At 41.9% G+C, this 27,521-nt stretch overlaps 1 protein-coding gene across 2 annotated transcripts; it reads right to left on the bottom strand.

Annotated features, from left to right (window-relative positions):
* Nucleotides 1-1,080: 1,080 nt before the first annotated feature.
* Nucleotides 1,081-25,711, bottom strand: Fam240b (family with sequence similarity 240 member B). 2 transcript variants are annotated; one of them, XM_087589729.1, is made up of 3 exons: nucleotides 25,617-25,711; nucleotides 6,845-6,989; nucleotides 1,081-1,656 (listed from the first exon to the last, which is right to left on the bottom strand). In XM_087589729.1, the coding sequence occupies exons 2-3, from the start codon at nucleotides 6,985-6,987 to the stop codon at nucleotides 1,563-1,565; spliced, it is 237 nt and encodes a 78-aa protein (XP_087445855.1). In that variant the 5' UTR covers nucleotides 6,988-6,989; nucleotides 25,617-25,711; the 3' UTR covers nucleotides 1,081-1,562. The 2 variants fall into 2 exon arrangements, with proteins under 2 accessions (XP_087445855.1, NP_001387851.1); NM_001400922.1 differs by lacking the exon at nucleotides 25,617-25,711 and adding an exon at nucleotides 16,680-17,021.
* Nucleotides 25,712-27,521: the final 1,810 nt, after the last annotated feature.

Genomic DNA, 27,521 nt, shown 5'->3' with positions numbered 1-27,521 from the left:
ATGGGTGGGGTTAGAGGTATACTGACAGCTCAATTGGAAGAGTGCTTACCTAACATGTAGGAAGTGCCTAACTATAAATTGAAATGCCTGTTACCATGAGAATAAGTCTGTGTTCTCTAGAGGCCCCTGTCCCTACTTCCTCTCTTCTATAGAGGAAGCCCCTCCTTGTTCTGTTAGAGACACACATTTCCCTATAGCTTCCCATGCACCTATCTGCTTTCCCTCACTTCCACACCTTCCCTGTTCTGTTTTCCCTTGCTCACCGAACTGTGCTGTGTGTACTCAGGGTCTGTAATGTACTGTGTAGGTGTGTACATACATAGTGAAATAATGATTTTTTTTTTACAGGTTAGGTCTCTCTTTAAGTGTTACATTTACAGAAGACTTCTCTCGGTCCTCTCCAAAGTTCTTTTTCACGATTATCCTCTTTTGAAGTTTCCTCAGCTTTTCCAAGAACGAGTTTACAGTCTTGATGTTGAATGTAAGTTGAATAAGAGCTCACAGGAGAGGTGAATCTCACTGTGGGTGATGGTGGAAGTGCCAGGCACAGCTCTCTTAGCCATAATGAGGGTTGTTAGTTTTCCAGAAGAAGCAGGCTAGACAACATGTCTTTCCCAGGGCTGTCCCAGAGTGTTTTGAACTTGGCCTTTTATTTCCTCTGGCCACCTATGTGCCTTGGTTGCCTAGAGTTGTATATCCTATTTCCCTTTGCTCGTGCCTTGCCTCAAGGAAACAGAGGCAAAGCAATGTCCATGCTTGCTACTGTAAGCACCATTTGTCTAGGAAGCTTGTTCAGGCCCAGGCAGGAAGCTAAGTGAGGATGACTCAGAGCTCCAGAATGTGTCTGAGGATTCCGGAGCCAACACTTGCTGTACCAGCAGAGAACGGACCAAGACAAATGTGGAAGGTCTTGACAGCGGCAGTCAATTTTGAGGTGAGCATGGATGAGGGTGAGACAAACAAGACTATTTAGCCACGGTTCTACTTTCATCGAGTGTGCCCAAATAAAACACGATCATAAAAGACCCCCCCCCCCAAGTTTATAGGAAGAGAAAATGAATTCAGTCTATTTTCAGGTCATATTGTTAAAATTTCAAAATTCGTACTAGCTTTATTTCTGCCGGCATCTCTGTTTGCAGGAAAATGGAGAAAGGAGACAAAGGTTTTGTGACCAATTTCTGGAGTTGTAGGGAGCCAGATTTCGTTAAGGTCATTGCCCCGGGCAAGCTCAGAGAAAGCATTTAGATTTCAAGATGAGGGGAGAATGCAGGACCAGCTTATACTATGTGGACCTTGGAAACCTGGGGAGGGGTGCTAACACAAAGTGCTTTTTATATAAAACAACCCAAGAATCCTACCCCTGCAGTCACCCTGTCCTGTCTGGGAAGAGGAGGGGTGAGCTGGAAAACAACAGTCCCCACTAGCACACGGTGGGGTTTGCATGTAAATCCTTTCTCAGATGGGGGAGCCAATAGGGGAAGTTCTGCCTAGTAAGTCACTATAACTCGGGAAAGTCTTTTTCCTCTTAGAAAGAGATGCCCTTGAGGGTTTGCCAGAAGCACTCAGCTCTCAGGGTTAGCCTGCGTTTCCTTGTCATCAGGATTATCCAGCATCCTCAGCCTCTTCTCCAATCTCTCCTTCCATTCTTCTCTGAGCCTGAGGAGGAGACATCACACATGCAGTTGGTTAGTGCCAACTTCTGGTCCGTTTACGTTTTCCATTCATTTCTCATAAAGCCCATGGCTCTTGGCAATGAGTAAAGAGCCGAAATAGCATAGAATAGCTAGAAAAATAAGTGAATAGGTAGATTTAACTTAGCCCTCCCAAATTAATACTGGGTTCAATGAAATTCCAGTCAAACTTCCAGTTGAAGTGTGTTTATAGTCACCAACAAGGGCTCAGCCTCTCAGAAGACTGAAGCAAGAGGATTACTTGAGTATAAGAGATTGAAGTCAGCCTGGGTAAACATAGCAAGACTTCATTAAAAAAATTAATGAATTTTATGTGGAAAAGCAAGAAAAGAAGTAGATTAGTCAAAAAAATTTTGAAGAAGAATGAGGTTGGAGGCCTTAGAGGACCTGATTTTAAGTCTTATTTGATACAATGTCACCATTGTTAACACACCCTGAAAAAAGGAACAGGCAGACGGATCAATAGAAAATGCAAACTAAGATTGTGGTTTCCAATCAATCAAAGGATGAGAAGAGGGGCTGGAGAGATGCTCAGCAGTTAAGAGCACTTGCAGAGGGCCTGGGTTGGGTCCCAGCCCCCACACCAGCTCACAGCCCCCTACGACTCTATCTAGTTCCAGGGGATTCCATCCCCTCCTCTGGTCTCTTCAGATACTAGGTGTATGTGTGGTACCTATACATTCACGGAGGCACATACATACACACGCTCAGGCACACAAAATGAAAATAAAATCTTTAAGCAACATAATCTGGAAGAATCTGGAGGTGAGGCAGAATGTAGAGCAAAATGAAAATATATAAAGAAGAAAGGAAAATGTATTCACATTGTTTCTCTTATGAGCAAAATCAAGATGAATGTACTCTTTTCCATTCTTGCCATATTTTCATCTATTCTACTTTCCTTTTGGCCTTCAACACAACGCCTAGCTTCATCTGTGTTTTAATTGTTACCAAACTGTCCAATCTCAGAGTCTTATGGACTCACAGGCTCTCCTTGTCATGCATCTTTGAAAGGCTCTGTACTGAAACCTTCCCCCTCCAATTACACCCAGGGTTTTCTCGGGCTCTCTGACAAGGCTGGCTGCCTGGGTGATGCATCAAGCTTGGTGGGTTGCTTGGTACAGTCTGTATTAACGTAAAGGTATCATATTATAATCACAAAAACTTGAAGAAATATTTGTTCAGAACTAAATGCTACTACAATCAATGATAGGAATTCCTGACTGAGGTGGATAACAAACGAGCACTGATTTCTTACTTGATTTTGTCAAATCTTGATTTAATTGTAACCATTTGTTGGCCACAGATACGAGAGGTCAGCAAAGCCTATTAAAGTCATACTGTGAGAATCAGCTCGCTGTGCTGAATCTGTCATGAAGGGCATTATAAATTTTATTATCCATGAGTTGTGTGTGGCACAGCTTTCCTGTCAATGAGATTTATGGTAAATGTACACATGGTAAATGTATGTGCATGGGTAGATCCAGGTGTGAAGCATTTGTCACCAAATGGCAACTTCTCTCCCCGTTTTTCTCTCATAAGTGTTTTCCTGACAAATCTCCAGCACATCTAATCCGATCCTCTTAGAGGACCCATGTTGCAGTTTGTTGCAGTTTCCTCTCCAACCCGAATCCGCCAGTACAAAGAAAACGCAACTCAATTAATATGAAAACAATCTAGCGTCTAGATTGGGCAGATCCACCCTACACTGTCCTATTCCTAGCTCCCAAATCCCTCATCCCTTGCACCTTTTATTTGCCAGGTCTCCAGCTTCTCCTTCTCCCACGACGACTCTCTCCTCGCTGCTTTCCTTTCTTCTCCCCTGACTCCTCCCCCTCCCGACTCCTCCCCCTCCGGACTCCTCCCCTCTCCTGACTCCTCCCCTCTCTCGCCCGACTCCTCCCTCTGCCCAAATCTCGAGCTCTTGCCTTTATTTTACAAATTCAGAGAGAACTCCAAGGCAAACCACAACAGACCCAAACCAATACGTACGGGATAATCATTTATTGTGGGAAGATGGTGTCAGAATCTGGGATTCACAACACATTTGTTAGCTTTCATTAGCAGCCCCACCCCGATTGCTAATCAGTGAAGGCCTGAGTTCTTGTTGACCGAAATGACCTTTCAATGTGGTTTGTGGTATTCAGATCTCCGCTCCTTTTTGGTCACTCTTTTGAATCCCTGTTCCACTTTCTTTCAGTTTTAGGTTCTCAGTAAGCTGGTGACAATAAGTGCATAGGTGGTTGGTGGGAGGAAGGCTGGGTAAAACATGAGTGTAGAGGGCCTGGAGAGATGGCTCAGTGGTGAAGAGCACTTGCTCTTGCAGAGGTACACAGATGTATTTGCCTAGTACTCGTATCAGGCGACTCACAATTGCCTGTAACTCCAGCTTCTGGGCATCTGGTACCTTCTTCTGGCCACCACAGACACTGCATCTTTGTGCACACACACACACACACACACACACACACACACACAAGACTCACACACATACATAAGTTAAAATAGAAAAATCTTTAAAAATGATATCCGGATACATGAGAAGAGCAATATAACTGGTATTAAAGTCTTTGCTTTTAGCCTGAAAATACTGGTTTCACTTTTCAAATGAAGACCAAATCATGTTTATTTGTTGTTCTGGATCCTTTCGATTTATTGGGGTGGGTAGTGGCAGTTAATATCTGGATACTCTGATTCTCCTTGATAAGTAGAATTAACTAGGCTTAGCTAGGAAGCAGGGCGGTGAGATTCTCAAGCCCTAACATGTACTCACTGGGGGCAGTGAGGATCTGAGCCCAGGGTTGCTGCTTTTCCGTCACATACCTGGTCTTATGCATCTCACTTGGGAGTCTTTCCAAAAGTAGATTTAGGGAAGGAACTGTGGGAGAAGGAACAGAGGGAGAAGGAACTGCAATGGTCAGAGAGAGCCTTCAGGTGTCCATGCTGGTTTGGCCCAAGCAAAGGGAGGCAGGAATAAGGATATCAGGAGAGCCAGCTACTTTCCAGACACAACATGGGGCAGATGCTTATCTAGGCCTTCTTCTTCTAAGTGAGATCAAGGGGTGATAACTTTTCTGGTGACACTCAGGGATATAGGTGGAAGAGAGACAGAGTTCTTCTCTAGATACAGAGGAGGCCTCTTCTTTAGGGCTTCAAAAACTTTTAGAAGTTTAGATGATACAGAAAGTTGGATGTGGTGGCTCACGTCTGCAATCCCAGTGCTGGGGATATGGAGGCAGAAGGATCAGGAATTCAAGGTCATCCTCAGATATATAGCCAGTTTGAGGCCATTCTGGACGACATGAGCTACTGTCTCATTGGCGAGTCCATGTTTAAGTAGGACTGTTCCTACTTTAGGAACAAGAACCTAGACAGACTCTGAGGAGTTGAGCTGCTCCTGCTGCTGTGAAGAACTGGCCTGTGAGGGCAAGAGAGGGTCTTATATTAGACCCATGATACTCATAGGATTCATGCTTTCTTGTGTAAATAAATTATTCCTTTTCTATAGACTCTCAATTAAAAGAAGAAATTCATTTGTCAATGAGAGAAAGACTACATACCTTCCCTCCAAAACTCATCTTTCCAGATGTGGAAGGTTTTCACGAACTGTTTTTTCATACAGACATACCCGTCAAGCTAACCCTGAAACTTAGTTTGGCCTTGTATGCTGGGGTTACGGTTGTAAAGAGCTGAAGAAGGGATTTTACCTTATTCTTACTTTAATTCATTTATTTTTGAAACAGGCTATATGTAGTTCAGGCTGGTCTTGAATTCTGTAGGTAGCTGAGTATGATCTTGAATTTCTGATACTTTTACCTCCATATCGTAAGTACTGGGATTACAGCTTGTATCACCACACCTAGCTCTTGAGTAAACAATTTCAGGAAACAGAACATATTTATTTAAATTATTAATTATTATAGTGTGCTTGTTGCGTATATGTGGGTGCTTGTACCATGACAAATATATGAAGGTCAGAGGGAAACTTTGTGGAGTCAATCCCTTCCTTCAATCAAATGTTGGTTGTGGGGAACAAACTCAGGTCTTCAGACTTAAGTGTCAAGTGCCTTTACCTGCTGAGCCATCTGGACAACCCAGAACTTGACTTTTGTTTATGTTGAAGAAACTATTGTTGATATCTGTAAGCTATAGGTTCTCAGTAGAGATCACTTTTCTCTCCAGGAACCTTTACCTCAATGTGGACTAGGAATCCTGCCAACAGTCCATGTTTTGAGGCAAGAAATACTACTGGACCTGTTACAAAGGGCAAGAGAGCCCTCCACTGCAGATAGTTCTCTGGCTGTAAAATATTAGCAGTGTTGACAGCTAGATGCATTAAAGAAAGCCGGAACAGACAGTGGCAGTATTGAATGAGTGGTTCTATTAACCTTGATTTCTGACTTTCCATATTTTATGTTTTAACTCCTTTTTAAAACAGTCATGGCTGGAGAGAGACTGCCTCTCCCAGGACTAAATCCTTACCCTCTTTTATAAGTCAGAGTTTTGTGTAATGTAGGTGGATGGCTTTGAACTTCTGAACCTTCTGCTTTTACCTGTCCAGTGCTGGGGTACAGGTGTTTGGATCATACTTTATCTGGTGCTGGCGTCAGACTCAGGTCTTTGTACAACCTAGGTAAGGCCTCTTAACAACTAAGCTACATTCTTAGTCCCAGCAAAAGGCTCAGCCAATCTCCAAACCACCTACACGCAAGTCTATAGCTTCGACTTTTCCATATTCAAGTTCCACACCTGCCACTGTGCTCCGCTTTGGAAAGCATCCGAGAGCTAGCACTGGAGGCTAGCCAGTCAGAAGCCCACTGGGTTTGTTCAAACTAGCCAACCTTGAACTACCCCCTCTTTCCTGCCTTGTCATGGAAATTCCCAAAGGATATGGCTTACCCTGGCTCCTATGTTCTGACTAAAACCTGCTCCTTCTTTGATGCAGCTGAGCAATGTATGGAGATACCTCTCCGGGATTTACGAGTTGAACACACACTTCTTTCCCCTGATATCTTGCTCTTGCTCCCTCCCCCTGTACTGTAGCATCCAGCATCCACCTGCTCGTGTCAGGGAATGATGAAAAGAATTGAGCCGCCCTCCACATCTGGTATATTTCCCAAGGAAACCTAAGACAGAAAAAGCAATCTCCATACTTTCTCAGAGCGCTTCTCTCCTGGCGATCTTCTTCCAGTTCTCGGTAACAAGTCTGTTTGCGGATCTCCTTTTCCCAGAAGCTTTTGAGCTCATCGCAGGTCTCGCAGCAGAAGACTTCCCTGCGCATGTACTGGCTGTTCATCCCTGCAGAGTGAAAGACAAAGTATAGCCTGGTACTGCAAGCAGAGGCATTTGGATTTGGGATACGCTCGAAGTCAGCTGAGTTTAGGCTCAGAGACACATTCCCTGTCATTACATACTCAAAGGGATGAGTCTACTTTTGCACATAGACAAGAATAATCATGATGTAAACAGTAGTCTGAAAACAGTTGAACAATGGCAGAAAAGTCATCTGTGGCCCTTCAAGGTAAACTGCAGCTGCCCTTTTTTGTTGTCTTTTAGTCATTTTACTATACTGTAAGTTACTGAAAAATTGTAGTGATGTAAATGATTCTAAAACACAGAAATTAAAATAAATATTGTTCAAATGATATAGTTGGTGTCAATCAAATTTTAATCTACTACAAATTTATTGATTTAAAAATATCTTTTAATCATTTGTAATTGTGCATAGTGTGTGTACACTTGCCTATGTGTGCTCATGTGAAGACCATAGATCAACACTTGAGACAGGGGCTTTTACTGAATTGGGAGCTTATTGATTTGGCTAGACTGGGGGTCCAATATGCTCCTGGAATCTGTCTGTCTCCGCATCCTCCCAGTGTGGGGAATACCACTCTACTTGACTTTAACATGGGTGTCGGTGATTCAACATCAGCTTCTTAGGCTTGCACAGCAAGCATTTTGCCTGGTAAATCTCTCCCCAGCTCTTCGCCTGAAGTCTCTTTCTAGTGTTCCCATTATACGTAAAATAAGTTCTTTGCCACATTTTGATTTTATGTTTGAAAATCATTTTAATTATAGTTAAAAACCCTCTGACTTATTTTAGGGTGCATAGGTATAAAGTGGGTAGGCAAAGAAACCTTTTGAACCCAGAGACGAGCCAAAGTTGCTTAACGCATGCTGTATTTCCCTGTCTCTCCTCACAGTGACAATGGCTTCTGCTTTTCTCTGAGCAGGACGTGTGAGAGGCGTCTTCTGTCAATTGCGCTGTTGCTTTTTGGTGCTGCTTTGGGAGAGGGTAGGTTCTACACTCGTTGTCCAGATGAGGATGCTGAGGAGTAGTTAGCAGTGACTAAAACAGAGCTGAGTTTAAATCTAGCTCTGCCCACCTTCATAGAACACTCTATACTATGGACGGCCAATGTGAGCTAATTAATTTCCCATTTTGCACACGAGGAAGCTGATGCTCAGAAGGATTAGTTAACTTTGCTTAGCCCACACAGTTTCAGGGTTCCCTCCCCACCCTGACCTTTGAAAAAGGCAAAAGGACTGCCTTCTCTCTCTGTTAAGGATTTCAGAGCTCTCCTATGACTGACAAGTACCTCAGTGTTTAGATGTTTGTGACTTAGTGGGGTCACATTTTAAAGAATTTGGTCTTGGTATTTTGGGTGGCTTAAAGCATTTAGTAGGTATTCAATTGTTCTTAATCAATTTAATGTTTTTTTTCCCAACTGACTGTTTTTTTTTAATTAAAAGAACTTGCAGGAAAACAAAAATTGTCTCTTAAGATATCCTGGGACCTAGAGAATGAGAGAAGGTCAGAGAGGGGATTTCTTTTGTCCTTTCTGGGTAAAAGAAGTGTTCTAGTCTGGTGACTTACTGAGATCTCTCTAGGCAGGGACAGTGCTCTCTCTGTGTGTGTGAACCCTGGGCTCTCTTGTTGCCAGACCACAGCAGTCTTCTGTCTCCAAGGGCATACATAACTTCATTTACTTTTATGTCCATGCCAATGGATTCAGTGTGAAGAATTCCGAGAAATTTCTTGTCACTCGACATTGGAAGAGAAACCAATAACAAAAATAGATTAGATTTTACACTTTTATTCATAGAACTAAAAGCCGGAATGGTTGCCCTTCCATGCACTTGGATTCCATGTGGGTTTAGTTGGCCTTGCGGGAGAACGTAAGGTATTTCATTTTCCTGGGGGTATACGTGCATAAAAAGATATTGCTTGGACCGAGAAGGTGGATCAGTGAGTAAAAGTACTAACTGTATAAGGCCGATGACCTCAGTTTGATTTCTGGAACGCATGTAAAAAGCCATGTGCTGTGACTCACATTCCTAAGGCAGAAAGGGAAGTGGAGAAAGGGAGATCACCAGGAAACCTGTGGGACCAGATAGCTTCAGTGTGCAAGGCAGCAGAAGTAACAAGAAACATCTTGCCCGAACAAGATAGAAGGAGAGAACTGATTCTTAAAAGTTGTCCTCTGACACCCACATACATGCATGAATGTGTGTTCCCAAGCACACAAAAACAGTCCATCCATCCATCCATCCATCCATCCATCCATCCATCCATCCATCCAACAAACAAACAAACAAACAAAAATACTGTTTATGCTGACCTGGAAGAAAAGGTTTATACTCCATACTTGTAGTTTCATATAGCTCAGGCTGGCCTCAGATTTATTATGCTATGCTCATCTTCTTGTTCCACTTCTCAAAGATTATAGGTTTGCACAGCACATGAGATTTATGCAATGCTGGGGATGGAACCTAGGGCCTGCAGATGTTAGGCAAGCATCCCATTAACTGTGCGATAGCCCCAAACCCTTTTCCTAAAACTTGAAAATTCAAACCATATATTTGGTACTCATAGAAAGGGTAGTTTGGTTAAATAAGTACTTACAGAAATGTTTTCTTTCATCAAAATTTTTAGAATGAACATTTTAAGCTAAACAGAGAAGCTCATGGAGAAGAGAGGAGAGCCCAGCTAGTCACCTCATGAAGTCTGATTTCTCTCCGTTTGACTAGAAGGTGAGTTGGGTATGGAGGACACCTATTCTAGCCTGCCTATTACTCCTCAGGGCCCGGAGGTGCATTCTTTATCCATCGTGTTAGCCTTGAACTTCCGCCTTCAGTGCTGCAGTCTGATTGCATTTGGACACTTGATCCTTAGTTGGTGGCACTGTTTGGACAGGCTGTGGAACCTTTAGGAGGTAGAGCCTTGGTGGAAGAAATGGGTCACTGTGGACTGCGAACCCTGGGACTCCACAGCTTGACCCACTTTCCGTCTGCTGTCTGCTTCTTGCTTACGGATGTGATGTGTGAAAGTGTCTAGCATTCCTGCCACCATGCCTTCTCAACACTGTGGCCTGAAACCCCTAACCTAAATAAATCCCAACTTCTTCAGGTTGCATCTTGTCCTATTTTGCCATAGCAAAAGAACAGTAACAAAATTCTTAGCTCACCCTCCAAACAAACAAAAATACTGTTTATGCTGACCTGGAAGAAAAGGTTTATACTCCATACTTGTAGTTTCATATAGCTCAGGCTGGCCTCAGATTTATTATGCTATGCTCATCTTAGCTCACCCTCCAAACGTTTCCTTTTGCCTCCCACTTTTCTTCCCAGTTCTTCTTCAGAGCTGTCTTTCTCATACCACACTCGAGCGTGCAAATTGGCCACAGACTCCACTGCTTGTCATTCCAGTAATAGCTGGGACTGGAGGTTTTTCTCACATTCACCTCATCCATAAGGGGATATATGGGCATTACAACTCCCATCCTCTGACTTGCATACCAGCTCTATAGGCTGTGTTCTGTCAGTCAGATGTATGAGGGAACCAAGAATGAGAGCCTTGGGCTGGTTGCTACCACGAAGTTGAGCTAGCAGGAGCTTTTTGTGCTCAGAATTCCAGTTTCATGACCCAGTGGACGGAGACTAATTGTGACTCAGCCCAGGGTACTTCATTCGTGGGCTGCTGCTTTTTTATTCTGCAAACATAGCATACATGTTTGCAGGATGCCCACCCATAGCAAGCATGGAAAATGTTAGCCACCTTGAACCATCACTTACACATGCTCTCGTCAACCTCGGTTCATACGTGATATCAAATGCTTTGTTCCTCACTGACTCGGCTCACACTTAAGGTTTATTTGTTTCTGTTGCTGGGCTGTTAGGATTAGAAAACCTGAGACGATAGAATAAGAGGCTCTCGCTTTTTGTCCAAGGCCCAGTGTTAGAGCCTGGACAGATGCCTTGAGCAAAGCTTCTGGAGACTGAGTAAACACGTTCACTGCGTGTTGCCAAGCATGTTGAAAAAGTGACCGATCTACTAAAAATGAGAGTTGCCATCAGTTGCAACTGCCCCCAGCCCTCACAGGCTATTCATGACTGCTTGTTTGGGTGGGAGATCAAAGCTCGGTTTTTAGCAATATGACAACTTCTTCACCATAAAGTGCATTTCAATTTAGGCCAGATCCTCTCTCTTGTTTCTTTAGCTCTTAATCCGTTTTATACTTATTGCTTCCACTGGCCGTGCTAATTGTAAGTGACACAATAGTGGCTGGCACTGGCAGCTTGGGTCCTCAAGAAATGGAGTTGTGGACTGGGAATGTAGTTGTATTGACAGAGCGCTTGCCTAGTATACACGAACCTCCGTGTCCAATCCCCAGTACCAAATGAACCACCTAGAATTCTAGCCCTTGGGAAGTAGATGCTGAGGGGTCAGAAGTTTAAGATTGTCCTTCCCCACAGAGCATGTCTGAAGCCTGCATGGGGGTACTTGACCTCATATCAAAAACAAGAAAAGGAATTGATAGCAATTTTAGGAAAATAAAAACCCAAAACAGGAAGCATGTCTTAAAGGGTTCCATTTGGATTTCTCTGGGGGAACTGATGAGCACCCCCAGTTGTGACTGGCTGTCTCTGTACCTACCCTGGTACAGGCAGAAAATCATCAACCATATCCGTACACCTTTGTGCTACTGTGACAATGCAAAGGCATTGCACCATCCACCTGCCTCCTCTGGGGATTGGGAAGATGGGAAAGTGTCTGCGATCTCAGGGGAAGGACCAGCAGTATTTCAATAGCTCAGAAGTAAGAAACATGGAGCCACATGTAGATGTGCAAGCCTTTGGAGGCTGTCTCTCCTGGGCTACTGAACTGATATTAAGCTCTGATGTTTTACTAGAGGAATTTTCACCTCAGGTGTCTGCACTCTTCTCTTGGACAACTGGCTTAAAAAAAAAAATCCAACTTTAGGTCTTTTACCTCTGCCCGGAAGAGTTTCAGCTTGTTGATTTCATACTCAGTCATGTGCAGTTGGCAGGGAGTGGCCTCCTAGGGAAGCCTGTGGGTGTATTTCATGTCTCCTTGGTTTCCTAAGGTTCTCAGGTTCTCTAAGACTAGAAGACAACTTCTTTGTTTTGACATTCAGCTTAACTGTTCTGTTACCCCAACAGCTTAAAATCAAGAACAGCCAATGTAAGCAAGTCTAGAGGTCAGAAGGTCTCATACATGCCATTCTGGTTTTAAAAAATACATTTTATTATTATTGTTATTGCTATTATTATTATTATCATTACTACTATTGAATGGGCAGGGCATGTGTGTTACAGTATACCTGTGGAAGTCAGAGGACAACTTTATGGAGCTGGTTTTCTCCTTTACCTTTTGGTGGACTCCAGGAATTGCATTAACACTTTTATTCACTGAGCCATGTTGCTGGTCCTGTTCTGAGTATTTTTGTATATGATTCTCATGCTCACAACTGTATCAGGGTCAGTGTGTTTAAGTTTTTGTTTCCTCAAAAAAAATCATGGCTATACAGAATAGATTTCTCTCCTTTAAGATGACACTGGGTTAGGCAGGCAATCACTGTATTTGGGAGGTGGAGGCAAGATTAGGACTTGGAGGCTAGCCTGTGCTATATGAGAGAGACCTCCTGTTAACCCCCAGGATTGCCTAAATTTCTCCAATTAGCAATGGAGCTGTGAGTATTAGAGAATGGCTCTGTTCTTAGAGCACACAGAAGTATGTAGGGGTTAAAGGTCATGATGTATCACCTTATTCAAAAAATGGATAAGAAAAATATAGAAGGAGATAAGGCAGGCAGGCGATAAGAGATGTGTCTGGGCTTGTGGTCATGGGGGTTCTTTGAATTCTTTTCTTTCTTTCTTTCTCTCTTTCTTCAGTGCTCAGAATCAAACCCATGCTATGGGAGCACTGTACTGCTTACTCATGTCTTCAGGATTGAGTTATCCTTGTGATGTTTTGTAATCTTGAGATGTGTGTGAAACGTTAAAGAAGCATTTCTTCCAGAGTCTTCCAGATGGATCAACTGGTAAAGAGGACTACCTCTGAGCCCGGTAGACTGAGTTCAATCTCTAGGACCCACAGGTGGAAGGAGAACGCCAGCTCCCATAGTTTTTCTCTGACTTCTACTCACATGCTATGAGTGAGTTCACACACACTGAAAATGTTTATAAAAAATAAAAACTTACTTTCATGTCCTTAAAAGAAAAAAACCCCACATTCCCCATTTTCTTTCCCATTGAGTCCACAGACTCTTATGTAGAACCCAACATCTGTAAATAAATTGAGGATACTGTTTCGACTTTAAGACCCTTTGTACTAAACATTTTATAGAGCCAAAAACATGGATAACTTAAAAAAAAAAAACAGCTTTAGGGAACTTTGAAAGGGCAAAGGGGACTTTTGTATCAAGAACCAAAATTAGAATTTGAGCAACAAAACAACATATTACACTTCAGATTGATATACACGATTATAGTAAGTAAACAAAAGGAAAGAGATTCCTAGTGAATGTGAGTAGAAGAAAAGAGGTTGGAAAACCGAGAAGGCAGTCTATCTGCGGCACACTGAGCTTGACAAAAGACAGCAAATGAAACCTGAAGGAGGTATATGGTAGTGGCTTAGCCCCATGGCTCTGTCTTCAGGCTGACTCCTCTTAGTGGAAGCTTTAGAATAAGATACCAGCTCCCGCTTTGATGGATCTTATTGAGTATGGGGGCATGTGGTGGCTGAGGGGAAAATAGTAATATTACAGAGCAGAAATAAGGAACACCTTATCCAATGAGTAAGGGTCAAATCAAAGTGGTAATTGTTGATTTCATACAATGCTGCCTTAGGGTGCATTGTCCTTTCGGTACATTTTCACAGGAAAATTACACATCGGTTACATTGTTCCCACTCAAGCAAATGACTCCTAACCCATGCTCCTGGAGGCTACACTAATTAAACGCAGCAGGTCACACATACGCATAAAATTTAAAAGGATATAAAAATAGGCAGAGAACTTGGCAAGAATCAGGGATTTGGTGGGAGGGGAAAGGGATAGGGGATAACAGAGGTCAGAAGAGACTTTGATCGAAGAATGTAAATTATGGATAACATTGTAAAAGAATAAACAAAGGAACAAGAAAATGGCAGACAGGTTAAAATTCAGCCTCATTCTACAAAGCACCTGACCACTGCTCCTTAAAATGACTAAGACCAGGCAGCCCAGAGGTAGGTGCTAGGCTAGCATGCTTAATCCCAGAAACACACACACACACACACTTTAAATTATTTTTAGATAGAATGGAAAAAATTAAAAAAAAAAGGAAACTTATACCACACACATGCATTCTACCACTTGTTGATGGTGTGAATTACGAGAGGTGTTCTAGCTAAGGAATCTTCACTGCATTTAGAGGTCTTCTGTCCTGCAGGTAGCCACACCATGGATCTACCTGTGTCCCAGAGAGAGCCCCAGACTAGCAGTTACAGGTTCTATGCATTTTCTCCATCTCCTCATCTGTAAAGTAGAATAATGTGTACACACAAAGTCAGCCTAGCTGAAGAAATGGCAGGGCCCAAATGTTTAGCTTCTGGCATGGTTAATGCTTAATAAAACCTTACTTTGTGTTCTTTATTGTTTTAGTAACCATACAAGCCAATGGCCACAAAACCAGAAGCACAGTGTGTTTAGAAGACTCTTGAAGATTCTAGGAGTACTAGGAGACATGGCACTCAGTTCATATATATATATATATATATATTTAAAGTTTTAGTCTTATTCTAAAATATTGGCAATGAATTTCAAGACACTTTAAAGCACTAACAGAATGTCAAAACATGTCTGCTGGCCAGATTTGTTTTTGAGTGTCCAAGTTTCGATCCTTACATGGACTAGTGAGCTCTCTGTGGACCAAACAGCTATGTCCTAGGTTCTGGGAGAAACCGTCTCTTGCTCCCCTTCCACAAACTGCCAGACCAGTGGCCCTTAGATGTCACACGTCAATGCCTTTATTTTCTCAATAGGAACAATGATAAGAGACTGCATATTTCCTCCAAGGCAGTGAGCCCTAGTCACTCCGATCTTAACATTTCTTGTAGAAACATCTGAGGACACTGAGGGATCACTCATTGATAAAGTGCTTGCCTTGTAAAAAACACTAGAGTGTAAGATCAATCCTCAGAATGAGGGTGAAAAAACAACAACAACAACAAAATTCAGGTCTCAGGCAACAACGAGAAGATCTGAGTTTGAGTTCCCAATACCCAGGTCGAAGATGGGAATGGCTGCTTGTGCCGGTAACCCGAGCAACAAAGGACAAAGACAGTCAGATCCCAGGTCGGGTGGCTCCCCGGCAAGCCGGTCTAGTGTGCAATGCATATCTTCAGGTTCAATGAGAGGCTCTGTCTCAAGGGAATAAAACTAAGAGTGATAGAGCCAGACCCTGATGTCCACCATTGGCCTCCCTACAAATGAGTACAGACACATGTATATAGAGGTAGAAACAAGAGTCTTGTACATACAGACAAGCAGTCTACCAACTGACCTACATTCCTAGGCTATAGTTAGCTTTAAAATACTTGTTTCAATACATTTTATTTTATGGGACTAATTGACTATAATTGAAAAGAAAATATGCTTTCTTTTAAATTTTGGTAAAGATATCTCCTCATTATGAATTTATGAGCTAAGGCATGCATGTGTGTATGCGTGTGTGCGTGTGTGTTCCCTGGGGTCCCCTTAACTTGAATAGTTAGGGAAGTTGCCAGCATTAAGTTCTAGGTAAGATATTACAATGTTGAAATAGTATGGATTTTGGGTTTCAGTTTCTTCATTTCCAAATGAGGCTATCTGGAAGCCTTGTATATATGAGAAGGGTAAACAGAAGTAGATCAACTTTTAGCAAAAGAGACTGCTCCTCTTGTGGAAGTGGCTCAATTTCTTTCCCTGTAAAATTTTTTTTCACTTTGTTTGTTTGTTGTTGTTGTTTTTTTTTTTTTTTTTGAAACTAGGTCTGATGTAGCTAGCCTACTGGTCTCAAACTCACTACATAGATGAGGATGACCTTGAAATCATGATTTTCCCGAGTGCTGGGATCACAAGTATAAGCCCCTTTGCTAGGGTGGTTCTCAAATTTACTGATTAACTTCCCTTAAGAGTCCTAGAACTCACTGCCAGATAACTTTACAGTAGCCAGTTAGGTAACATTTGTTGTAAGTTGACTTTGTAGGACTCATGCAATCTCTCTAATGAAGGAACACAGGACAGCCAATTGTAAAGACACAAACAAAATTATACGGCTTAAATTTTCAAGTCCTAGATCACTCAGTCAAGTAAAAACCTCAAATTAATTTTTAATCCTCCTACCCATCGGCTTCCTGAGGCACTTCTGTGGTCTGGCACCTCTAACGAGTGCTTCTTGGGCCTAAATTTATCCATCAATCAACATGAGATATATTCCTTATTTTGGTTAATCTTCACAGAGCCTCACTCTGTGAGATTGACACCGATTCTCCTCTTTTTCACACTCTCAAACTTGAAATCCACACACCGCTGACATTTAGGGAAAAGAAAACCAGAGCTTAAAAACAAAAACAAAAATCCTCAACTCATCGAAGACATACATTTCAACTGGCTACAGAACGGTGCTCCCACAGCCTGACAACACAAGCTCGACGCATAGTACCTTAAAGATGAATCCGCAGGTGAACTGATATCCTGCTAGGGTGTAAAGAAGGGCAAGTGTCCTGGTTTCTGCCTTCTCAGCTCCGCTTGGGGAAAGTCACGGGTGCTACTCTGAAACCTCATTGTTGGAGCCTTTTATATATGGAGTCGAAGGAGTGACAGAAATCCCTCAGCCTTTCAAGGTCATTCGAGCCAAATTAGTAGCAGAATCAGGCAATATCTCTCCTGGGATACTGTAGCCTTCCCTCACGGTGAGAGATGGCTCTAAAGAAATCCCATCTCTCCCGCCCCTGCCTGGTCCTGAGTAGGCGAGCTTCTGTTTTGGCAGTTTCTCATGAATGCTATGACTTGGCCTGAACCTAGAGATGTAGTTTAGAACACGCATGGATTACCCATTTGCCTTGCTGCTCTGTGACTTGTGAAAAGCCATTCTCTGCCCCTTAGTGTGCAAAGGGGATTGGAATGGTGGGACGAACCACACTTGGGTATAATCTTACAGGAAGATTTAGTGAGGCATCTTGTTCTTTGGAGCCATTAATCCTTGAATAGAATCGGTGATGACATATCACGGCCTGCTAGTACTCTACCAGCTGGGAAGGAATTGACCCCTCGTGAGTGTTTTCCAATCAAACGCATCCAAGTGAGATCGACTTCTCCTTTTAGAGTGGCTCTTGTCCCATCACAGAGAAGCACACTTTGTCCTTAGGAAAAACATTTGGAACAGTCACTGATCTGGTCACAGAAATAGCTCTGGTTTTCATCAAATCCTTTGACTATGCTGCTAATTGCAAACCCATTACTTGGTTCAGTGGGCTATAAATCTGCAACTCACATTACATGTGACAATTATTCATCCAATACTGATATGCAGATTTCAACTTGCTGAAATGGTAATATTTAATGTTGAGTCTGTGAAAGTACCTTAATAAGGGCACCCACTATAAACTGGATGCCCAATTTAATAGCAGAAATAAGTTCTACAGTAGAATTTTCTTTTTAATTACAAGAAAGAAAAGTTAGCTTGAAAAAAATTTTTTTTTCTCTGGAAACTCTCTGTACACAAGCAACAATTAAAAAAAATGCAATGAAAACATTTCCAAGGAATACATTGAAACTACAATGAGATTCACAATGAAGTTTATATCTTAAAACTTCAAATGAATGTTAATACTTTATTTTTATGAATATATTTCAAGTTAAGAAAATACAGTAAAACTAAATAGCAAATCACTATAAGATAATTGCCTTTCCCCTTTTCCCCTTCTCTTTACCTCCCTTTTCCCCTCTTTTCTCCCTCTTCCCTCCTCCTTCCTTCCTCTTTCCCTTTCTTCTTCCCCCTTTTCCTTTTCCTCTTCTCTCTTTTTCTTCTCATTTTTTCTTTATCACATTGTGCAAAAGCTACCAAGACTGTATTAACTATATGAGATTCTTCATTCTTATTTGAAGCCATGAGAAAAAAATTCAAGGGAAACATCAAAAATATTTCTCACAGTTGTTACTATACTTGGGAATTCTGCAAACATTTAATCCACTAACAGAGAATCTTGCAGCTAACAATCGTTCTTCTAATTTTTTATTAGATCTATTAGTTTATTTCAAATGTATTTTGTCTACATGTATGTAGTTGGATCACATATATGCTTGGTGCCTTCAGCGGTCAGGAGAAGCCATCAGATTCACTGGACCTAGATAAAACACAGTGTTGGAGATAGGAATCAAACCTGGGCTCTGTGCAAATGTAACATACGTTTTTTTAAAAAATTTTTTAAAAAAATCTACTTATTTTATGTATAAGTACACTATAACTGTCTTCAGACACACCAGAAGACGGCATCAGATCTCATTACAGATGGTTGTGAGCCACCATGTGGTTGCTGGGATTTGAGCTCAGGACCTCAGGAAGAGCAGTCAGTGCTCTTAACCACTGAGCCATCTCTCCAGCCCATAACATATGCTTTTAAACACCTAGTCATTGCTTTAGCCCCAATTGACCCATTTTAAAAAACTATCCCTTATGTTCTTCTTAGTTCAACCAAGTTTTTTTTCCATCTTCATTAACTTGGGTATTTCTTATTTACATTTCAATTGTTATTCCCTTTCCCGGTTTCCGGGCCAACATCCCCCTAACCCCCCCTTCCCCTTCTATATAGGTGTTCCCCTCCCTATCCTCCCCCCAATACCTCCCTCCCCCCAACAATCACGTTCACTGGGGTTCAGTCTTGGCAGGACCAAGGGCTTCCCCTTCCACTGGTGCTCTTACTAGGCTATTCATTGCTACGTATGCGGTTGGATCCCAGGATCAGTCCATGTATAGTCTTTGGGTAGTGGCTTAGTCTCTGGAAGCTCTGGTTGGTTGGCATTGTTGTTCATATGGGGTTTCTAGCTCCTTCAAGCTCTTCCAGTCCTTTCTCTGATTCCTTCAACGGGGGTCCCGATCTCAGTTCAGTGGTTTGCTGCTGGCATTCGCCTATGTATTTGCCATATTCTGGGTGTGTCTCTCAGGAGAGATCTACATCTGGTTCCTGTCAGCCTGCACTTTCTTTGCTTCATCCATCTTATCTATCAAACAAGATTTTAATCTACAAGGATAGAGTTGTCCACATTTGGATCTTACTTTTTGCATTCTGTTTACTTGGGAAGACACTGGCTCAGCAAGACGATCATATAACTTAGGAGTGTCAGAGTTACCATCTGAACCGAGGCTATTGAACCCTCATTTCTTGCCTAAATGATTTCATTCAGCAATGATAAGAAAGCCCGCGTCTCAGACAAAACTCACAGCACTTCTAACCCATTCCCCTGCTCAGAAAGGAAAGTATTTCAAAGAGGAAGAAATGACGACAGGTATTCATGTCAGAACCTATTTAAGACTCCTCCTCCTGGAAGGCTTAACAAGGTAGTTAGTGCCCAAATAGGGTCAGGAGAAGGGCAGAGACACCCAGCTGAGAAGAAACCACTTCAAACCTACATGCAGGCACTTGCTTCAAGGATTCAAGGCGTACTGTTCCATATGTAGTTTTTGGCACGAAGACATGGAAATTACATAGATTCCTTCTTTGCCCTTGTTGTGGAACTGAAGATTTAGCTGGGCTTTTATTTAAACTTTATTTTATGCCATAGAATGGCTATCCTTCATTTTACATTTTAAAATTTTATTTTACTTTCAAAACTTCCTTTTTTTTTTTGGAATGGCAAATTATAAATTTCCCCAAAGCAACCCTCTTTCCCCCAAAAATATGACTAAAAATTTTCTTTTGGAAGTGCTAGCAAGTGAATCTGGGTCCTCACATGCTAGGCAGGGGTTCTAGTGCTAAGCTACACTCCCAGCCCACACCACATTTTGTTAGTTATTTTACTTATAGATGGACAGTTGAGTGATTTTCACTTTTTTGACTCTTGTGAATCATGAGGCTATAAAATTCATGCACAAGGTTTTGTTTGAACACCTGGCTTTGTATTGGCATTGCCTGTTTTTGTGAATTATGCCTCAGTGCCTACAGAGATATCCTTCTCATTTAGGAATTGTCTAGAATGGAATTTAGTAGTGACTTGTCCTTTACAGAAAGCTTAACTCCCACATGAACCTCGACACCGAGTTGCTAAGACCATGGAGTTAAAAACACAGCATCTCTTGAGAAACACACTCCACCTCCCCTTTCTCAGCAGAGCTGTCAGCTGCTCTAAGCCTGTGCCTTCTACCTATGATAGGCTGCTAGGTGTGGGGGTGGCCCTACAGGATAGCTTAGAAGGGGTGTTTGTAAATAGAAATGGATTTCAGTTTTATACCAGTTGGCTGGCCTCTACCTCAGAATTCACCACAGTTGCCCCAAGGTGGAGGTAGGTGGGGCATGTGTGAATGTGATCTAGGAACTTGTGGCCTCAGAATTCATCATAATAACAATCTTCAGTCTCCACTTGAAAGGACATCCTGAGATCAAATGGATTAGGTAAAAATGGCTCTGAAGGTAGGATGGGAGTCTACTTTTAATTGACTTAAGTTAATGTTGGCTTCAGATTCCAACGTGAATATTTTTGAGTTGCGTCATCTGTCTTCAAACAAGTGTGAAAAGCGGACTATGGCTCAGTGCAGAACCATTTGTAAGCAGTTAAATACCAATGATGCTCAATTATGTTCTGAGATGGGATTAGTGCCTGTGCAAACCAGAAAACTTGGGTGATTGGTCAAAGGTAAATATATATTTTAAAACTTTTTGTTTTACAGAAATCTTGGCCATGATTGATCAAAGATGTATATTTTTGAAACTTTTTGTTTTACCTTGTGGTTTCTCTATATAGGCTTGGTTGTCCTGGAACTTGTTATCTAGACTGGGCTGGCCTCAAACTCAGAGACAGATCCAACTGTCTCTACCTCCCATGTACTGGGATTAAAGGTGCTTGCCACTATGCCTGGCTTTCTACCCTTTACAAAAGCTTAATATTTTATTGACCTTTTAGAAAAGTTATAAGGAAGTTACAAAGTTCCCTTAAACCTCAGGTTGAACATCCTTTCTTGTGAACATCTTAGAAAATATGAGATGCATATTTTTCATGAGTGCATGTTATAGGGTTCCCTAATATTTCTTTAATCTCAAACGCAATGGATCTTTTGAAATTGGGTAGTGTTTATTTGTATCATAGCATTGGCTGTGACAGTAAATAACAACAAAATAATTAAGAACATATCTAGTTGCATTTATAGGAACAGGTATACAATATACATATATTGAACACTTACATATGCACGTTGAGTGTATATAAAATAGTGTTACACACCACATTTGATCATGGTGGTTTTCTCAAAGTTGTTGGCAAACAACAGTTTTAATTCTTTAAGGAAAAATATTCATTTTATTGTTTGCTTATGTACATGCGTATGTGCCCGGGCCTGCAGATGTCCAAGAAGGCTGGAAGAAGGCCTCAGATGCCCCAGGGCTGGAGTTACAGATGGTTGTGAGCAGTTCATCTTGGGTACTGGGCCGGAACTCTGGTCCTTTGAAGGACAGCAGGTGGATCTTAACCACTGACCCATCTCTCAAGCCCCTTTCATTCTTTTCTTTATTTGTAGATGTTCTATTATTTTTTATGGTTCTTTTAAATTATTTATTTATTCACCCACTTTAGATCCTGATTGCACCCCCCTCTCCTCCCAGCCCTCCATCCCTCACATCCCTTCCCCAACTCCCTTCCCCCCAGGTATCAACCCATTCTGGCACATCAAGTCACTGCAGAACAAGACTTAACCTCTCCCACTGAGGGAGACAAAGAGGCCTAGTTAGGGGCAGAGGATTCATAGGCAGGCAACAGAGTCAGAGACAGACCCTGCTCCATTTGTTGGAGGTCCTGCATGAAGACCAAGATGCACATCTGTTTGTGTGTGCAGGGGAGGGGAGCTAGGTCCTATTTTTTATTTTATTATTATTATTATTATTATTATTATTAACTTTCACTAGTTATAAAAACTGATATTGAGGTAAAAAGGGTTCACAGATTGATTTTAGGACTAATTAAATGAGAAAACACTATCTCATGCCTGTGAAAATAATAACTTCAAAGGAATTTTAGAAAACTAGAGTGGAAAATTTCAACTATCATTTATATTTCCCAACTCGGAAGACATGTGGGAAAATGTGATTATCCCAGATGTTTAGACTGTTAGCTGAAGAATTGAGTAGATAGTCAATCACCTTTTGGTAATGGGAGGGCTATTGGTTTTCCGGTTGGGTGACTTAATGATTTGTGAGGGATGTGTGATCACAAGAAGGTAGCACGGGATTTGAGGAGACAGTGACCAGTCTCAGCGAATTTACCAGACTTACCTCTTCAGGACCCCTTTTCGTAAGAATTTTGGAGTCTGCATGAAACTATAAATTCTGTCGTCGTGCCAGAGAAAGCAGACTTTGTCGAGGAGCTGTGGGGATGTGGCTGGAGTCAGAGAGAAGCCTGGTTTCTTTTCCAGGCTTGGGCAACAACTAAACTTAGCAAACCTCTTGTCTACTCTTCTTGTGGGGCGGGGGTGCAGGTGGGACTTTGCAGGCACACTAGCCTGACAGAGCTGCAGTGGTGGGCTATGATATCACAACACCCCAACTAGAATAGGCCTGTTACTGAGTCCAGAGAACCAAAGAAGAACTGTCTCTTCCTTGCCCTTCAGCTGAAGGGAGCAGCTTATTCCAGACTCTGCACAGGTCACAGAGTCAGATACAGCTGCCTCGCCAACTGACAGTAATTTTGTTGTTTTGCAGTAGCTCAAATAAGCCTGATGCGTGTAGGCTAAGGAATACACTACCCAAGCAAAGAACAGCCTAGTCAAAGGGATTCTGAAATCTGTACTAGGAGGTTCACATGAAACAACAACATTTAATGACTATGCCTGATGTCACCCTAACTTTAGCCCATATTCCTCATTTCCTGTCTCCTAGAGCAGATGAGGGGCTACACATGTGCTTGTTGTGAAAACATTGCTTAGGTCTACCTCCCCATAGTACTGTCTCACTAGCTACTAACCCCATATCATTTCTGATGTAGAAATCATGAAGCTGCCTGTGCAGGGAACATATAGACAGTTTCCACAGCCTGAGTAGAAGCTGCAGAGAAGCAGAGAGAACTCCCAAGGAGAACTAAGTACAGAAAGGGGGGAAAATCTCCAGAGACTCAATGAAAGCATGACTTTAAAAATCATTAAGATATCCATCTGCTATAAAACAGAGTGGTTGCTGGTGAGGACCAGAGAGCAATCCTGGATAATTAATCTGAAAAACCACAAACAAAAAAACGTGAATGATTGAAATCTATGGCAGTATGCAAATAGAAGCGAGTCAGAAGTTTAAAAAAACAAAAAGGGAACAGATGGAAGAAAAATTAGAAGGAAGTCTCTAGGGTGAATAAATCCACCCAACCCCAGGGTAGAGAAAACAATCCCACCTAGAAATATATTGGCAAATTCCTGAATTATAAGGACAAAGGAGAGGTAGACTAAAATTCTGTTGTGATTTGAATTCAAAATGCACCCCACGGGTTCATTGTTTGAATACTGGAGGTTCATTGTTTGAATACTTGGTCCTCAGCTGAGGTCCCTGTTGTGGAACCTTTAGGAATCTTGGAGGAGAAAGTAGGCTAAGGCTCTCTCTCTCTCTCTCTCTCTCTCTCTCTCTCTCTCTCTCTCTCTCTCTCTCTCTCTCTCTCCCTCTCTAACTATGGATACATATGACCAGCCAGCCTCATGCTCCTGCTGCTAATTCTTCCCAAATCATAATGGAATGACTCCTTTGAACTACAAGCCAAAATAGCCTGAATTCCTTACATTGCTTCCTGGTCAGGGTTTTTGCTACAGCAACAAGAAAAGTAACTCATTCCAAAGGGAGTGAGAAAGTTCTACAGACAGGAGAGGAAATGTGACTAGCATTCTTAGCTTATTAAGGGACATGCATCCTATACCCATCAGAGAAAATGAAAGACTCTCAAAGTGTACCCATTTGTCACCCTGTCTGAAGAAAACTGTTGACAAAATCTTATAAACATGGCATCTAATGAGGAAAGTGTTCTTGAGGAGGACCGAGGTAGGAAAAGGATGCTGAGATAAGGCTCTTAACAAATAGATAATAATGGTGTCAAATGAAATTATGGATCAGAAGTGACATACTCTAAGGGAAAAGCTAATAGAAGCAGGGACAAAAATTAAATTATCTGACTTTGGAAGAGAAGTGTTTGTGGGGAAGAGGGGTTGTGGAAGACAAAGTTGTCTCAGAGTTTGTTGGGGTCTCAGGATCCACAGGTGCAGCTCTCCCAAGGCCCTAACTCCAGGCCTTTATCAGCTCTGCCAAGCCTATTCCTGGTTTTAGAGAAAGTACTGTGTTTCTTCTCTACACATCAGGGCCTCAGGGAAAATTTCCTGAAGCCTTGGCCCCAATCCTATTACTGCCTCTGCCAAACATGTTCCTGATACATCAAGGCTCGGGGAAAGCTTTGGATCAGTGAAACCCTCAAGAAAAAGGCAGCCTGAGGGTCTCTCAGGAACATGAACCTCCCAATTTACAGACAGGAAACAGACTAATATGGCATGGGAGAAAAATCCATGGTCACCAAGGATGTGCCCTACTTCCCCAGGGGAGCTTGAGTGTGTCTTACTTAAGTGACACATGAGTGTCTCAGTCTGATACAGTAACACCAACATTCTCAGGTTGGAAAATCCCAGCAATGATCAAAGCATCGATTCCCCACAGAAATGAAAACAACACACTCTACAGCATGAGTGGCTCTTTGTTTTACTAATTCACAGGTGTTCTGTAAGTCCTTCTTGAATGAAAAAAATGAGAAAATAATACCTAGGGCATGAGTTTGGGCAGTCACAGAGAACTCCGTGGAACACAGATGCTAGGTGTCAGGCTGAGAGGTGATGCCGAGCTCTTACACATTCCTTATGGGTTAGGGTCTTGCACATGGACCGCTCCTAAGGGTGAGCACAACTCTATGCTCTCCCTGCTGAAGAAGGGCTAACAACTTCCATCTCCTGTCTCCCCCACTCACTGTGCCCTGGTCCTGGAGGTTGACAACTTGAAACTACCTAGAACACAGGTCCTACCACTGCCGTTGGCATCTTTGAGAACTGGGTCATCATACTGTGACAGAGAACACCCTAGGTTGGGTCAGAGTTGCCTCCTGGCCTTCAGCTCTCAGTTGCTATGACATTTTCATTATTATTATTTTCTCATATATTACATCCCGGCTGCAGTTTTCCCTCTGTCTTCTCCTTCCAGTCTTTCCCCCTCACCCACCTCTCCCTCAGACCCACTCCTCCTCCTTTCCCTTCAGAAAAGGACAGGCCTCCCAGGGATAGCAACCTAGCATGGCTATCAAGTGTCTTAGGATTTTATTGCTGTAATAAGACACCATGACCAAAGCAACTCTTATAAAGACAATCATTTAGTTGGGTCTGACTTACAGTTTCAGAGTTTCAGTCCATTATCATGGTGGGAATCATGGGATCATGCAGGCCAACTTAGTGCTGGAGGAGCCAAGAGTTCTACATCTTGATCTGAAGGTAGCCAGGAGGAGACTTGTTTTCCTTACTGGGGAGAGCCTAAGCGTAGGAGGCCTCAAAGCCCACCTACACAGTGACACACTTCCTTCAACAGGGCCACACCTCTTAATAGTGCCACTCCCTATGGGTCAAGCATTTGAACACACGAATCTGTGGTGGTTAAACCTATTCAAACCACAACATCAGGTTATTAAAAAAAAAAGGAAAAAAAGGCACACATTTCCTCATATTAAGTCTGAACTAGGCAACCCAGTGGGAGGAAAAGGGTCCCAAAAGTGGGCAGAAGACTCTTAGACAGCTCCTGCTCCCACTGTTAGGAATCCCACAAGAACACAAGCAGAGGACCTAGGTCAGACCCACACAGGCTCTCTAATTGTCACTTCAGACTCTGTGAGACCCTGTGAGCCCTGGTTAGTTGATTCTGTGGACTATGCTCTCCTGGTGTCTTTAATCCTTCTGGTTCCTACAATCCTTCCAACCCCCTTTCTACAGGATGCTTCCACTGTTATGAAATCTCAACCTCCAGAACTTATTAATAGTGTTGCTGAGTTAAATCCCATTATTATTTATTTATTTATTTATTTATTTATTTATTTATAGACAGGGTCTCACGATGTAACTCTGGCTGACTTAAAAATTACTATGTAGATCAGGCTGGCTTTGAACTCACAGAGATCTACTGTCTTCTACCTCCCAAGTGGTAGGATTAAAGGTTTGTACCACCAAACCCAGCTAAATCCCATTTTAAAATCCAGATATTAAAGACAAACTACTAGGGAAACTGGTTACAAGGAGAGTCTTAAATTCTCTAGGGGAGATAGTGATTTATCTTTCCTCTTGTCTTTCCCTTCTTCCTTTCACATTTCAACTCCAACAGTCATGGTCTAACAAAATATTTTTGCAAGAATTTAAAAATATGTTTTCATAAGGAGAAAGAACTTCATCAGGAATGGTTATGTGTAACTTCTTTATTAGTAGTTATTAGTGTCACTCATTTGAAAACATGTCAATTAGTATTATTGTTGTACCTGCTTAAAAAAAACACTTATTTTTTTAAAGCTGCAGTTAATTTTTGAAGCTATAGTTAATGACAGCAGCATTTAGAAACAAAATGTTTCTAACACAAAAGAAAAAAAATTCCTTATATTTTTCTAAGCAGTTTTCTTTGTATTTCATCACCATTTGAAAATTATGACAAAATATTATTAATATAGTTTCTTTTTTTCTGAACTCATTTAAGACTTGGTTCTTTGGAAGAGATCCCATAGGCTGCACGGTGAACTCTTCCCACACAGCATACAGACGCTGTGGGGAGGAATTTACTTTCTACATGGATGTCCGTATTCTGGTTCATCTTGGCAACAATATCTAAAGTTCAGATGGGTTTGTGGGGAGGCTTTTTGGGCTGTAGCACTTAATTTCCTGTCATGCATTCTGTGTTTCTCTAAAGCTTTCAACCAAACCTTGACATCGGAAACTGAAAATGATTGAGTACCTAAATACTTTAAAAACTTGTAATCTGGGGGCTAGAGCAATGACTGCTCTTCCAGAGGTTATGAGTTCAATTCCTAGGAGCCACATGGTGGTTCACAACCATCTGTGATGGGGATCTGATGCCCTCTTCTGGTGTGTCTGAAGACAGGGATAGTGTACTCACATACATGAAATAAGTAAGTCTTTGAAACAAAACAAACAAAACCTATAATCTATCCACAAAAGCACTAAGATATATCTATCTTATAGTTCCTAGTAGATTGTGTGTAATTGCAAGTTGGCCATAAATGGTTGCCTGAAAAAAAAAAAGTT

This window comes from Rattus norvegicus, chromosome 17 (genome assembly GCF_021556685.1).
Source record: "Rattus norvegicus strain SHRSP/BbbUtx chromosome 17, alternate assembly SHRSP_T2T, whole genome shotgun sequence".
NCBI classification, from domain to species: Eukaryota; Metazoa; Chordata; class Mammalia; order Rodentia; family Muridae; genus Rattus; species Rattus norvegicus.
The sequence above is the reverse complement of the archived record's forward strand: the minus strand, read 5'-3'. Positions and strand labels throughout refer to the sequence as shown.